This window comes from Phragmites australis, chromosome 23 (genome assembly GCF_958298935.1).
Source record: "Phragmites australis chromosome 23, lpPhrAust1.1, whole genome shotgun sequence".
Taxonomy (NCBI): domain Eukaryota; kingdom Viridiplantae; phylum Streptophyta; class Magnoliopsida; order Poales; family Poaceae; genus Phragmites; species Phragmites australis.
Genome location: NC_084943.1, coordinates 18,504,581 through 18,516,067, shown reverse-complemented (window position 1 = coordinate 18,516,067; position 11,487 = coordinate 18,504,581). Strand labels below are relative to the sequence as shown.

Below are 11,487 nucleotides of genomic sequence, written 5' to 3'. Positions count from 1 at the left end.
ACCTTGGCAATGAACATGAAGACCACATTGCCGCCACAAACCTTGGCGTCCCCATGGTCCCGGCACCCACAACGTCCACATTAATGTCGTTTGCACCTACTTGTCCGTGTCAACACTAGAAGGCTTCTCAATCAAGGATGATGTGTGCAACACTCCACAAAAGTGCATAATTTCATCGTGTGTGAGTGCAGTTAACATGAGCAGAGTGCATCATTTGTATATTTGGAGTTGTTGGGGCCCGAGAACGAGCCCCGAACAGATACGGCAAGAGCCCCACTCATAAGAGGTTGCTCTCTTATTTCCACTCACATGCTCTGTCTAGGGGGTACTTTTGGTATTTCACCCCTTCACATACCACGTGGTGGCTAAGATACTATGACAACTATAGTAATACTACCGTGCACCGTCTAACTATCTCCAGGCTGTGGCATTGCCCAACAGTACCCCCTCATTTGTGGCTCCGAGGTTACGAGGGGTAAGCGAATGATCAGAGAACTAGCTTCAACCCCACCTAGGTGTTAGGATACCCCGAATAGCTTTCCGTCCTTGTAAAACCTCTCGGCGATGGACGTAAGCGACAATGATGAGGTTTGATGGAGGTGACATGGTCCGGAGCCCATGATGATGCTTGACGGAGGTTAGACCAGCTGAGGCATCATGGTGAAGTGAAGGGCACAGTTGTTAGCGGAGCTAAGGGGCGTGACAAAGGCAGAGTCATCTGGAGCCCTCGGCGGTGGAAACCGAAGGCGGAGTCGACGGTGAGGCTGAGGGGTGTGATGAGGCAAAGTCGTCCGAAGCCCTCGGCGGCGGAAGCCGGGGGCGAAGTAGACAACGAGGCTAAGGCAGCCCGCTACCCCTCAGCGGTGGAAGCCGGAGGCGGAGTCATCGATGAGGTTGAGGTAGCCTACTACCCCCTCAGCATGACGACAGCCTGCTACCCCCTCAACGGTGGATGCCAGAGGTGGAGTCGATGACGAGGCTGAGATGGCCTGTTACCCCCTCAGCGGTGGATGTCGGAGGTGAAGTCGACGGCGAAGCTGAGGGGTGTGACAGGGCAGAGCCTTCAGGAGCCCTTAGCGGTCGAAGTCGGGGGCGGAGTAGACGGCGAGGCTGAGGTAGCCTGCTACCCCCCTGAGTGGTGGATGCTGGAGGTGGAGTTGACGGCGAGGCTGAGACGACATGGGGCCGTCCGGAGCCAATATATTTCAAGTCCCGCCCAAGTTCATTGGAATCTCAGCTCCCGCATTGTTCCTATAATTTTTTAGAGAATAATTACCACTTCAGCACGGGGGGTTTTGCCTTCAAGATGCCGAAGGGTTTCGAACATAATGTGTTGTGATTGGGAATAGTAAAATTTTGTAACTTGCGCAGAATCAACCAAGCCTTTTGGCTCCCTGACTCCCCGGCCCCTCGCGCTTTTCGGCCGTGAGCGTGCGGAGCTCGCGTTCTATTAGCGCTAATGCCATGTCTTTAGCCGAGGTAGGGACGATGTGGGGCCGTCCGGATGGCAAGGCTGAGACGACGTGGGGCCATCCAGACGGCGAGGCTGAGACGAGGTGGGGCCGTTCGGAGCCAATATATTTCGAGTCCCACTCAAGTTCATTGGAATCTCAGCTCCTACATTGCTCCTATAATTTTTTTAGAGAATAATTACCTCTTTAGCACGGGGGATTTTGCCTTCAAGATGCCGGAGGGTTTCGAACATAATGTGTTGTGATAAGGAATAGTAAAATTTTGTAACTTGCACAGGATCAACCAAGCCTTTTGGCTCCCTGACTCCCCGGCCCCCTCTCCCTTTTCGGCCGTGAGCGTGCGGAGATCGTGTTCTATTAGCGCTAATGTTATGTCTTTAGTCGAGGCAGGGAAGCTTCTAAGGCGTTTGTACCACGCGTATGCCTAGGTACGCATGTATAATGTATGAATGTGTATGGATAAAAAAGTACTATGCTGACTTCACCTTTTAATTTTAGTCGTACCAACTCTTCGTTTGTCTCTGTTTTCCCAGCCCCCTCGAACTCTACGGTCGTTAGCAACTAGAGGTGCGATGTATTAAGGATGTTTAGTTGTGTTGGTTGGGAACAAAATTGAAATCTACGTTGGCTAGCAGTTTGGCATGAATTGCATATTTTTTGGAACGTAAGGTGTTAGACCTCTTCGGTACGGAGGCTAGGAGGGTGCACACCTCAGCCCGGCTCTAGGTGAGTGGCCTCCGGGTGAGGCCTCTGGCGGGAGCATAGAAGGCCTTTAGTGAGGTGCGCAGAGGGGTTTTCGCCATGCGAAGCTCGTCCTCTAGCGGAGAGTCAGCCGGAGTAGCCCGGCCTTCGGCGCACACGCCCAGAGCGCTGCCTGGGCTCCGGTGAGTACCTGCGGCCTCCGATGAGGTGGGTAGGAGTTCCAACTTTGGCACGGAGGTGGCCAGAGCCAAAGGAAGCCTCCGGCACTGCAGGAGCTTGGAGGAGATCTCTGGCATGACAGCGAGCCGAAGGAGGCTCGACCACAGCTGGAGGCTTCAGAGGCGGTGTAGGTGACATTGGAGTGGAGCGGCCGGAGGCATCAGAGCTGGTGTAGGTGACACCAGAGTGGTACGGCCGAAGGCATCAAAGCTGGTGTAGGTGACACTAGAGTGGTACGGCCGGAGGCATCAGAGCCAGTGTAGGTGACGCCGGAGTGGCGCGGTTGGGGGCTTCAGTGCAGTCATGGTCGGAGACTCCAGAAGCCAGAGTAGGCACGACTTGGAGGCTCCGATGTAGTCATGGATGGAGGCTTTAAAGCTGGTGTAGGTGACGCCGGAGTGACGCGACTGGAGGATTCGGTGTAGTCGTGGTTAGAGACTCCAAAAGCCAGAGCAAGTGCGGCTTGGAGGCTCCAGTGTAGTCGTGACTGGAGGCTTCAGAGCCGGTGTGGTACAGGTGGAGGCATCAGAGCCGGTGTAGGCGATGCTGGAGTGGCGCGACTAGAGGCTTCGGTGCAATCATGGCTAGAGTCTCCAGAAGCCAGAGCATGCACGACTTGGAGGCTCCGGTGGCCAAAGATGGGCTCTGCCAATAGCGAGGCAGACGGACTCCGGCCGTAGAGCGCAATGGGTTCCAAAAGCTGGATAGAGCTCCAGCCGTAAGGTATCCTCTCGTGTATATTCAATTTGCGAGCTTATGTGGTGTGAGTAGTGTTAGCTTTCTTGTCTATGTGCATGTGCTCGCGTGTGCTCCCTGAGACCTTGTGTGCTCCCTGTTTGGTGCCTGACCTAATAGTGAGCGTGGAGGGCTCTGGTCGTGAGTAAGGAGGGCTCCGGTCATGAGCGCGGAGGGCTCCAGCAGTGAGCGCAGAAGTGGTACGGCAAGCAGAAGGACTCCCGCGAGGCTCCAGAGTATGGCGAGGCATGAAGGTGCCAGAGGTCGGCAAGGCCGGAGCCCATCAAGGCCGAAGTATGACGAGGCTCCAGAGCATGGGGGAGGCTCTGGTCCGGCCAAGCTCCGGCGTGGTGGCTCAGGAGGCTCCCACTCGGCGGCTTTGCGCTTGGAGGTGCAAAGAAGCGGAGGCCATGGAAGCATCACAAAGCATGGAGGTATCTCAGAGTGCCCATCCTCCGGCATGGTCTGTGGAGACATCGCAGAGCGCTCGACCTCTAGAGCGGCCCAACAGATAGCATGCTGACATGACTCAAGGACTTGTCAAAGCTAAGCACATGCTCGAGGTCGCCCTCAGCCAACTGCATGCATTTGTTAGAATATGCGTATGGTAGTATGACAACCCATAGGAGCTAGTGGCCACAATAAATATGCCTTGAATGTTCTGACACGCTAACACAAGATAAGCTTTCTAGTGGTAAGAAAACGTGGGCAGCACAAAATTTAAGAGCTATCCTCTCGTACCGTCCACATGCATGCTACTATCTCTTCTACGTATGGTAAATAAAATATACTACTATTTCTTACACCACGAGAGTAAATATCTCTGGATCATGGTGTGAACGCAAAAGCTTTTGTCAAGTGTTGCGACGCCATGCTCTGTTGTGGACAGTGTGTGCGTCAGGTGGGATAGTCTATTTTTTACTAGCCACCTGCCTTATCTCTGCCATTACATGCATGGTGGAGCATTTATAACCTTATCTCGTGGTATTTAAATGGATCTACTCTATTTTTCACCATGATCTTTCTAGCTCGAGCGCAGAACTTTGGTGTTAATAAACAAAGGTTTCCAACACCCTAAAGTTGATAGCGACTAGGTGCAGTGGATGCTTGCCCAGAGAATAGCACGTAACGATGAAAATACTAGTATGAGTACTAGCTAGTCTACTTGCAGGTCCAACTGGTCACCAGCTGACACTAGTAACGAACAAAGTATATCTAACTGCTGCACAATAAATGGGTACATACACTTACCTTATGCGTGGAGGTTCGCATGGGTTTTACCTTTGTTTTTTCTCTCACATGGGTTAGCCTTCACTCGAGGCCGGAGGGGCATGGGGAGCCACACTTGTACGTGCTTTGCCTCCGAACGGTCTCGGGAGCGGCTCGCAGCACACCATAGTCATCGTTCACGTTCACCTGGGCCGATGCAAGCGGGAGCTCTTCACTCGCAAGACGCCAATGGGGTTGTGCTCACGGAGTGGCACTCGCAGCTACATCCCCTTTATCCCGGACGTGTTTGGAGGTGCCCGAGAGGCCCTCACATTCTCTCTGGAGGGTGGGCGAGGGCGTACTCTGGCTCGCAGTTGCAGGTGTAGCCAAGTACGGGCTGGCATACGCGTATGCACGCAGTTTTGGCCACAACTCGCTTGCGCAGAGGGCGTGGTCGCTGCGTGCATCAAACCGCGCCTGCTCGCATGGCGATGACACATATGGGCTAGTGGTAGCCTACACACTGACGTCTTGCTCGTGGCGCTTGGTGCTTTCTCTTGCTTTCTCCTTCCTGCAAGGCTCTTTGGGGCACGAGAGCAAGCCCCAAAAAGATACAACGAGAGCCTCACTCATAAAAGGAGGCTCAAGCTTGAAGATGGAGCCTGTGAGTGGAAAGGAGAGAGCGAGAGAAATATCATTTGTGTAGTAGGAAAAAAAGCACTGGGCTCCTCCCTCTCCTGCCCTTTGGAGGGCATATTTATAGATAGGAGGGACATGAGAAATTACTGGCCTACCTCTAATATATTATGTTACAATCATCTGCCTATAGGGGTACTTTTGGCATTTCACCCCTTCGTATACCACGTGGTGTCTAAGATACTATGACCACCATAGTAATACCACCGTGCATCGTCTAAATATCTCCAGCTAGGGCGTTCCCCCAACAGGTGCAGTGCTTATCGCAATAAGTGTGTCATGTTCTACGGATTAACATACGCACTGGAAGTGCCTGATCACTTCGTTCTTGCTGTGGGGATGGAGTTTGCTGATATAGAATCAGCTAACAAGTTTTACAAAAAACTATACTCATGAAGCTGAGTTTTTTGTTCGGATTGGACAACAGAAAAAGGTCAACAACAACCTAATGTGGAAGTGATTCTATTGCTCGAGAGAAAGATTCGATGTGAAGGTGAGAAAAAGTTGGATGCACCGTCCCAATTGGTTGATAAGAAAAAGCAGATAAAGCACATGCGGAAACTGACAAGTTATGGTTGTGAGTCCAGGATTACCCTAAAACGTACCAGGGAGAATAGATACAGGGTTGAGATGTTCCAACCTATCCATACACACATACTTATCTCACCTTGCTCATGTCACTTGTTAAGATCAAATAGACAAGTAAGTGAGAAAGCTAAGGTTGCATTATTTGATTGCCATAAATGAGTGTTAGTGAGAAAGCTAAGGTGGCATTATAAGATCAAATAGACAAGTATCGGAACCTCCTTAGCATATAGATATCTTTGTGTTAGTGAGTGGTTTTTGAGAATATGGGGTGCCTGAAGAAAGACCTCCATAATTATCATAGTAGCCTGAGAAAATTGATAGAGACAAAGGATGTATAGATGTTTGTTGACAATCTTGATAAAAAGAACTCAAAAAATTTAGGGTTTTATTTTGACTATGTTGTTGATGAAGAGTGTAAGTTGGTACAATGCTACATACAGCACAAATGAGTACAGCATGAAGTTTACACCTTTCACTGAAGTTAATCACCATGAAAGTTGTGTATTATTGGGGGCTGCATTGATTTCTCATGAGACAATAGAATCATATATATATAGTTGTTCAATACATTCTTGAAAGCAATGGGGGAAGGGGTTCTACACCCAAACTTATCATAACCAACCAAGATGCCAGCATGAAGGCGGCCAGAGATTATGCATGTGGCACTTGTTGATGAAGTTTCCAAACAAGGTCGGTTCACCTATGAGGGAGGATAGGGAGTTTTATAAGCGTGTGAACCATTGTGTATATTCCTTTGAAGAAATTGAAGGTCTCATTGAGTGTACTATTCCTTTCCAAATTAACATATTACCATCAAATGAGATGCACTCTAAATGGGGAGTCAAGAGAATTAGGGGACACTTTGACTGAGGGGGAGGAGACAAGAAAAAGGAGGATGCTAAGAGAAAAAAATGAGAGGATTCTACGCGTATGCGGTTCATGCAAGAAACTTGTGCTACATGATAAACGAACTTGTCCGAAAAAAAACACACCTCCTTGAGACATGTATATATTGTTCTGAGCTTTCGTGGTTATCTATCTTACAGCTCTAATCTCGTGTATGGATTTTTCTCTATTTCTAGAGAAATATGTGCTCCCTTGCTACTGGCATCAGAGGAAGGATTGTTGCTCGCTTTTTGATGTATTTTGAAGCTACTGGCAACATACAGAGCATTTCTCTTTTGGATGTATTTTAGACATCAATCTTGATGATGTACTAAGCTATGAGCTAGTTATTTCAGTTGCATGATCTGTATATAGGGCCTGTTTGGTTCGATGCCGAAGCTCGCCCCGCCAAAAGTTGGCGCACCCAGCCAGTCGAGGCGCGCGTTTGGTTCGGCACCCGCGATTTTGCTCGCTCACGTGTCCACACCGGCGCTAGTTCATTTTTGCGCCTAGGTGCAGACGAGACGGAGGCGGTGAAATCCTTCACCAAATTGTTGGCACACCCGTGTGTTGGCAGGGCTAAGCTGGGCCCGAATCAAACAGCCCCATAGTTCACATTATGATCATCTCAGCTTGATAATCTCGGTTTACAACATGAATCTGGAGCTTGACAATCTCAGTTGACAAAATCTGTTGTAAACTGGAATTTATATTGACAACATAATCTTCACTTTACAACATTACAATCTCAGCATGAAAATGCGTTGTCAATCTGAAGCACATGATAGCTTCCTGTTTCACTTTACAACATGACAATCTTCAGTTAAACACAAATGATCGATTATACAATATTTAGCTAGTTGCTTTCCCCCATGTACATGTAATCAGGAGGAGACTTGCTCTTTCTTTGGTTCACAAGGCTGTTACCGAGTCCAGTTTCTTTGCCCTAGGTTTAGAGCATGCCCCTTGGAGTTGTAGATCAGCTCCTCACCCTCACCAGAGAAATTCTACTTGTGCTCTACAAGGTACCTAGCAGTCTTCTGATTCAGCAGCTGCCACACATGGAAAAGAAAACCAAACCATATCACTTAACTAGTTTCCACTTCCATATCAGGTCAATCAAGCTGGCATATCAAAGCATACACTTCAAAGCATTATGCATCATGAATGCAGGAAATACAAGTCATAGGAACATAGTGTGTACATTCTTTTCATAGTGGACTAGTGGTTAACTAACCAAAAGCCTTAAGTTACACAATGTCCAGGTGTTGAATTGGTTGGAAGATTTGCCATCTCAATACAAATTCTGCACCAACAAAGACAACCTATGTTCTTCTACATGACCCATGAACTTTTGATTTGCCTTAAAAGTATTCCTCCTCAATGTTGTTATTCCTCAAATAAAGACAAATTTAAGGTCCGAATTCCTCGGTTACCAATAATATATAATCATAAAATGCACTCAATTGTATATGAGAAGGAACCATTTAGAAAGTGAATACCTGCAAAACAGTTGAAGATAATGCTCGAGCTCAATTGGGAACCATCCAATTACTAGTTGAAGGTATACACCGAGGCCGGACCGGCTCATGGGAGCAATTCATCGAACATGTGGTGCGCATCCTCGGCGCCGAGGCATCCTGAACGCGGCTCTAACGAGCCAATAGCGATGTTGGGGGGTGACGGCGGTGGAGGGGGTCAACAGCGGGATGCCACACAGCGGAGGCCGATGGCAGAGTGATGCCATGTTACACCCCGAACCCAACCCAGTGGATGGCATATGACAACTTGGCATGGTTAGACAGCACGCACCCACGCACCCACGCACCCGGCGTCTCCGCCCGTCCGTCGTGCGTGCCACGCTGCGGAGGAGGAGGCTGACGAAGCCACGCCACACCGTGGAGGATGAGCCTTATGGTGGAGGCCCTTTGCTCGAACCCTACCTCAAATAGGGAAATGTTGGTGTGGCTGCGGGCAGAGAGCGAAGGAGAGGGAGAACGAAATCGCAAAAGATTGAAATACGCCCGTTTTCACATACCAAAATTTTCGTCCATTTTATCACACCTTTTAAAAGATAGATTTTACCAACTTATACATGTGTTTAGCTTGTTACCACATCTTTGACGCGCCACAAAATCTTAGCCTAATAAATCACCCGTCATACAACACTTTGTCGCCACTGTCTCTCTACCTTGTGACGAACAACTCCTTAGCCGCAGATATTATGGCACGTCACAGCTTTGCCAATGAAATCACTCCTTGCATGCATCTACGAAACTGCATCACAATTAAACCCTCCCAAGACCTGCAGTGCACGAGAACTCGAATAGGCAATGGTGGACCGTCCGATAAAACCTACACCCCCTTCTCCTCTGGTGACGTTCGTCTCCAAGAAAATCCCACGACGTCGCCGCCCACCTCCACCACCAGCCTCTCCCTCCTCTACCGCAGCGGCGCGGAGCGGCGGGGATCCATCTAGGCCTGGACTGCTGGTTGCTTCTTTCGCTGGTAATGAATCCTTCACTCGTTTGTCCTTGGCCGCGAGCGACAGAGCCTAAACTGAACTTTTCCCTCGCCGGGATTTCATTGGATTGGATTACGCGATTCCGTCTGGGCTGGTGCGGGTTAAATGTTTGCGACTGTGACGCTCGAAACTGCACCGAAGAAGAAGAGCAGCAGGCAGCCAGCCAGCCGTCGCCCCGCCGACCCGTCGATTGGATTGCGTTGGGATTGGTGGTCCATCCCAATTTTAGGGTTGTTTTCTTCCACTGGTAAGGAACCCTAACTTGCCTGGATGCTAGATCTCTTACCTGCTGTGTGAGCTATCAGATCCAAATCTTCCAAACGGGAACAAGGATTGGGTGCTCATCTGAACACCCATGCCCAACGCTAGGTCCGCCCCTGGGTAGAGATAATGATAGTATGGGCGATTGTTCGGTTCGCCCAATCTCTTCCTGGGTGGAGCTTGTGTAGACTAGATAGATTGCTTGTTGCTGCTTTGCTGATCTGAATATGTTGTTGATCCGCGTGTGGTGAACTAGGGGAAATACTAGAAGTGTTACTGCATGGCAGACTAACTTTGGATCCATTGTTATTCTTATATAGTGATGCCTTCATTCTGATGCATAAGTGCCTTCACTTGGGCACCTTGGATGGATGGTTGGAGGAAAAGCTTGTGCTGCTTTACAATTACCATTCATCAAAACTATTGCCTTGTGGATTGTGAACACCACGTGAATTCTTCAGTATTTGAGTAAGGATTATGGACATAATACTATTCACCACAGAAGGGAGGAAGAGTATGGGATTGCCTTGTTTTTTCGCTTTTCAATTTTTTGTAGTGCTCGGCCTCTGCAAACAATTAATTGAAGTAAGAAATACAGTATCTATCTTTACTGCTCTTGTATCAATACTGGCAGCATGTGCACTTGAATTGTTCGATATTCCGATGAGAAACTTATACTCACCTTTTTCTTTGTGTGAAAGGTATCCAGGCACCATATAGTTTACTGTTGGACGAATCTTTTGTCCATCTGCAATGGAAGCTAAGTTTTTCCGGTTCCTGAAGCTTGTTGGGGTTGGTTTCAAAGCAAGGTCAGAGTGCCAAGGCCACAAGTTGTTTCTGAAACTGGGCTACAGCCATGAAGTGCAGTTCACCGCTCCACCTGCCGTTCGTGTCTTCTGCTTCAGACCCAACATAATATGCTGTACTGGCATCGACAAGGATAGAGTGCACCAGTTCGCGGGCGCTGTCCGGAGCTGCAAACCTCCAGAGGTGTACAAGGGGAAGGGTATATTATACTTTGATGAAGTTATCAAGCTGAAGCCAGGGAAGAAGCAGAAGAAGTGATGACGCAGCAAAGATGTTAGACCTTTATGTTTGGTTTTTAACCTCTTAAGATTGATCCTGTCACGCATTTGTAGCGATGCAAATTGCATGTGATTCTCTTGTGCTAGGCAGATCACCATTATCCCAAACTGCCACACTGGCAGGCAATGCAATGTATGTGAGGCTTCTAGTGAAGTTGTATGATCATGCATAGGAATAAGTTACCACCTCAATTTTGTTGACATCAAATGGAACCTTTACTTTGCAGATTGGATCCCAGTGCTGAGTGCAATATTTCTTTTCAGATTTCTCTCTTTGGAGAGATTGCAAATGTAAGTGTGAATATCACCTGGGGAGAAGTTGCGAACCTGAAATAGATGCATGTTGTAACGTATGATTTATACTGGCAAACATGTTTTATACAGTATTATACCACAAATTTATCCATGTCTAGACATCTATTTAATCACTGAAATAAAACAATATATATCTATCTATGCTACCATACAAAATGCCATTCATGATTACGCATGTGCAGCTATGGGCTATGAAGAAGACTAAAGTTCATACTAAACCAGACTGAAGACCTATTTCTCAGATAGGGTATCAATGGGTTCTTATTTCCATTTTCTGATGGGGAATTCCTTCATTAGGGGCGGGGCAGGGACGGGACGGTCCTCCATCCACCGTTCTCGCTTCCTCGTGGGTTCCGAATATATGCACTTTACATGTATAGTCATCTACACTCAACTTAAAGCTTAACTCATAGGTCTACCTCAAGTTAAACAACCTATAGATTCATATGTTTGTGAGCTAAATATTTAAGCTCATCGGTCCGTCACTCACTAACTAAGCATATTCCCGGTCAGCCCATACTGTACCCAACCGGTGTAACTCTCCACCTGCTCAATTTTTAGCAGGGATGGATTTCTCATCGGGTCTTCATTCCCCGCGAGAGGACGTGAACAGGTAGAAAATAGTCTCCGTGAGTAGGGACGGGGACGAGAACGAGAACGGGGATGAGGATTTCCTTATTAGGGACGAAGATGGGGAGTCATTCTCCGACGGAGAATTCTCCATTAACATCTCTATTCTCATATGATACCTAAATGAAGATTTGACTCAATGAGCTAGTCTTGCGCCAATATTAAT

General features: G+C 48.1%; 1 protein-coding gene across 4 annotated transcripts; it reads left to right on the top strand.

Moving 5' to 3' along the window:
• Positions 1 to 8,744: 8,744 nt before the first annotated feature.
• LOC133905800 (large ribosomal subunit protein uL6m-like) lies at positions 8,745 to 10,641 on the top strand. Of its 4 annotated transcripts, XM_062347567.1 has the most exons (3): positions 8,749 to 9,014; positions 9,172 to 9,277; positions 9,993 to 10,641. In XM_062347567.1, exon 3 carries the CDS (start codon positions 10,045 to 10,047, stop codon positions 10,354 to 10,356), a length of 312 nt encoding a protein of 103 aa, XP_062203551.1. In that variant the 5' UTR covers positions 8,749 to 9,014; positions 9,172 to 9,277; positions 9,993 to 10,044; the 3' UTR covers positions 10,357 to 10,641. The 4 variants fall into 4 exon arrangements, with proteins under 4 accessions (XP_062203550.1, XP_062203552.1, XP_062203551.1 ...); XM_062347566.1 differs by having other exon boundaries at positions 8,745 to 9,277; positions 10,001 to 10,641; XM_062347568.1 differs by lacking the exon at positions 9,172 to 9,277 and having other exon boundaries at positions 8,746 to 9,014.
• Positions 10,642 to 11,487: the final 846 nt, after the last annotated feature.

Bases quoted from the DNA above. Each gene is read 5' to 3' on its own strand.
- LOC133905800 (XM_062347566.1), top strand. From the start codon at position 10,045: ATGGAAGCTAAGTTTTTCCGGTTCCTGAAGCTTGTTGGGGTTGGTTTC.